At 41.2% G+C, this 3,047-nt stretch overlaps 1 protein-coding gene across 5 annotated transcripts in view; it reads left to right on the top strand.

Moving 5' to 3' along the window:
• asxl2 (ASXL transcriptional regulator 2) overlaps positions 1 to 3,047 on the top strand; it is a 31,857-nt gene that overhangs the window by 14,082 nt on the left and 14,728 nt on the right. For all 5 annotated transcript variants that reach the window (XM_024265575.2, XM_024265574.2, XM_024265573.2 and 2 more), the window contains 2 exons: positions 542 to 680; positions 1,631 to 1,749. In XM_024265575.2, coding sequence (XP_024121343.1) covers positions 542 to 680; positions 1,631 to 1,749 — 258 coding nt within the window. The remainder of the gene's footprint in view (positions 1 to 541; positions 681 to 1,630; positions 1,750 to 3,047) is intronic.

Genomic DNA, 3,047 nt, shown 5'->3' with positions numbered 1-3,047 from the left:
CAAAAAAAAAAACAGACTGTTTTCATGGAGTGGGATTTAAGGCATGGTGGATAAATACATGAAGATAAAATAATAGGACATTCATGAAACTGTTTTTATAAATATAATGAATGAATCCACTTCGTATGAAACTTTATTTGTGGACTGTAACATGACAGAGCCGTGTTGAACTAACTGACCCCCCCCCACCGTGAGAGAGCTGCGTCTATCCAAGAGTCCAAACAGTAATGATGTTTTTGTTATGATTTCATATAAACATGCATCAGGTGGAGGCAGAATCAGAGAAAAACATTTCTGTCAGTCTGCTCACCTTTAACTCTTGTGCTCTCTTATGGGTCCAGATGACCCCACCTTTACATTAATGTGTAACCCCTCCCATGACAAAGGTAGACAGGATTTCATGCCTGCCAGAGAAGATCAAAAATACTTGAAAAAAAAAAAAGTTCATCTTGCTGTTTTGTGGTTTCAGATTAAGCTGAAATCAATCGTTCGTTCTGGATGTGAAGATGCAGATGAGAAAAATCCTGTGATGTGTCTGCAGAAGGATGTCTCCGAGACCGTGAAGGAGCTGTCAGATGAAGATGACTCCGAGGACAGCAGCGGGAACCTGTCCGACTCCAGAAACGTGGAGAACAGTGGCGTCTGTCGGGAGATGAGGACTGGCAGGTGGATGCGCAGAGGTACTGGAGCTGCTTCAGTCCTGTTGACTGCAGTTTCTGCTACGCTTTTCTAAAGAAAACTATTGGGCTGCCATGACTAGTCGACTAATCCACTACTAAAACAATCACCGACTAATTTAATAGTCGATTAGTCATTACTTTATATTATATGAAGTCAGTGTGTATTAAAGTTGAACAAAGTTGTGAGCACTCTGCACCAAAAAAATGACCTTTTTTGTATTTGATTCCGTTAGACCAAAACTTGATCTTCAGTGTAAAATTGATCTTTGTTTCAGAGCCGACCTCATTAGATCTTATCTTGTTTTAATACCAGACACTCATGGACAGAAGCTGCAGCACTCATTGAAGATTTAATAAACTATAATCTTAATTGTCTTTATTTTTAGTTAGTTTAAAGCTAATGGTGGTTATGATGTCCTTTACATCCACTTCACTCAAGACCCGATTAGTCGAGTATTAAGATAATCTTTTGTGGCAGTCCTGGTAAACTAGATACCATTCACTGTGACGGCACACCGACGTGACAGAAAACAGGAACACCTCATGCCCTCTGCTCAGTCCTGTTGTCTCCTGCTGTGAGCTGATTGGCTATTTCAGTGTGACGTGTCAGTGAGGGGTGACTCCCACAAGTATCAGGAAGTAAGCAGCATGTGTGAGAGTGTCCTGGATCCATGATGGCAGCAGGTGGGTTTCCCCGGATTTGCGGCGGTCTGCAGAACGGCCTCCTGAATCTCAGCCAATGGCAGCACTTCCTTTATGGTTCTGCTGCTCTAATGGTGGAAAACGAGGTTTGAACAGGAAACGTTTTCTGTCAGTTCAGCCGTCACCACTTCCTCATTAAGCTCTGATGATTGTGTGCGTGTGTCTTGGTGTGTGTGTGTTTGTTTATGCATTTGTTTACGTGTGTGTGCACTATGAATGTACCTAGTCATGTGTTTCCTGATTGACAGTCTCCTCCAAGCTGCAGTCGCAGCCCCCGTCCCCACAGCCGCGCTGCTCTTCCCCTCCAGTTCCAGCCGGGAAGCTCATCTCCCCGTCGCAGAAGCACAGCAAGAAAGCTCTGAGACAGGTACCGACCCCCCATTTTAGTCCTTAATAGTTAATTTGTGGGTTTTCTCCTGAGGTTTGTTAGACTTGTTCTGGTTCTGATTGGTGCCATATACATAAAAACCCCAGACACCACAACCCCTCCCCCCAGTGTTCCAAACAGGAAGTACCTGCTGGCTCCAAGAAGTCAAAGTCCTATAGACTTCTATAGAGAAATGCAGTTGTTTCTAGATCTGCAGAGTACATCACATATTCATCATCATCACAATTGTGATGTATGGAAACCTTAAATGTTTCCACATACAACAATATTTAAGAAATTAAAATTTTCACATTCAACTGATCAGATGGAGCTCTGTTATGTTAGATACTCTCGTCTTATGCAGACCAGGGACATTTGGAGGAGAACTTACGTTATTGAACTTATTAACTTATGGAATTTATTCCACTAAAACGAGACTGAACGGGAAGCTGTCCTTAACCCTAAGTTGAACTTTAATGTCTGTGCTATCATGTCTTTGATGTTCATTTTAACGTTTTGTAATGTGTATTTATCAATAGGTATTTGAACTGATTGTCTCACATTAGTATTTTTATTGTATTTTCTTAACTTTGAAGGTCGACAGTTTTATTATTTGTTCAGCTTCTGGGCTCATTATGACTCTTTCAATGCTGGCCCAGAGAAATGAATAAAACTGAAATTAAAATGAACTTTAATAAAAACACAAAAACACAGACGATTTTTTGATTCCAGTAACTCATGAGTTAACTCCAAATCCTCCATGTGCATCATCATCCACTGCATGTCTGATGTTTAAGGCTGTAACCATTGACTGTATATAAAAATAACTGGACAGAGCAAGCCCCCCTCCTTCCGTGTTCCATATAGGAAGTACCGCTGGGTTCCAAAAAGGCCAAAGTCCCATTGACTTACATTGAGAAACAGACAGTTATTTCTCAGTCATTTTATATCTCAGAATAATCATTCTTCCTCTGCTGCTTTCTGATTAACTTCTTTTTTCTAATCCTAATTTTTTTAAAGATTTTTTTTTCCATTATCACAAGTTATTAGTTATAAATTGACCAATCAGATGGCTCAATAAGCGTTTGTGGGTCTGACGTCGAACGTCTGGGGGGTTTGATTGACAGATGACGGGTAGCCAATGGGAGCAGACTTCATCAATTCAACAATGTACCAATCATTGTCCTGATTGGACAATGATTGGTAGATTGTTGAATCATTGTCTTAATGCAGCCAGGAGGGGGCCCAAGCCAGGGTCTCATTGTGCCGGTCCCAAGCCCGGATAAATACAGAGGGTT

Source organism: Oryzias melastigma, unplaced genomic scaffold (genome assembly GCF_002922805.2).
Source record: "Oryzias melastigma strain HK-1 unplaced genomic scaffold, ASM292280v2 sc00254, whole genome shotgun sequence".
In the NCBI taxonomy this organism is placed as follows: Eukaryota; Metazoa; Chordata; class Actinopteri; order Beloniformes; family Adrianichthyidae; genus Oryzias; species Oryzias melastigma.
Note: the sequence above shows the minus strand (reverse complement) of the source record. Positions and strands in the feature narration are given on the sequence as shown.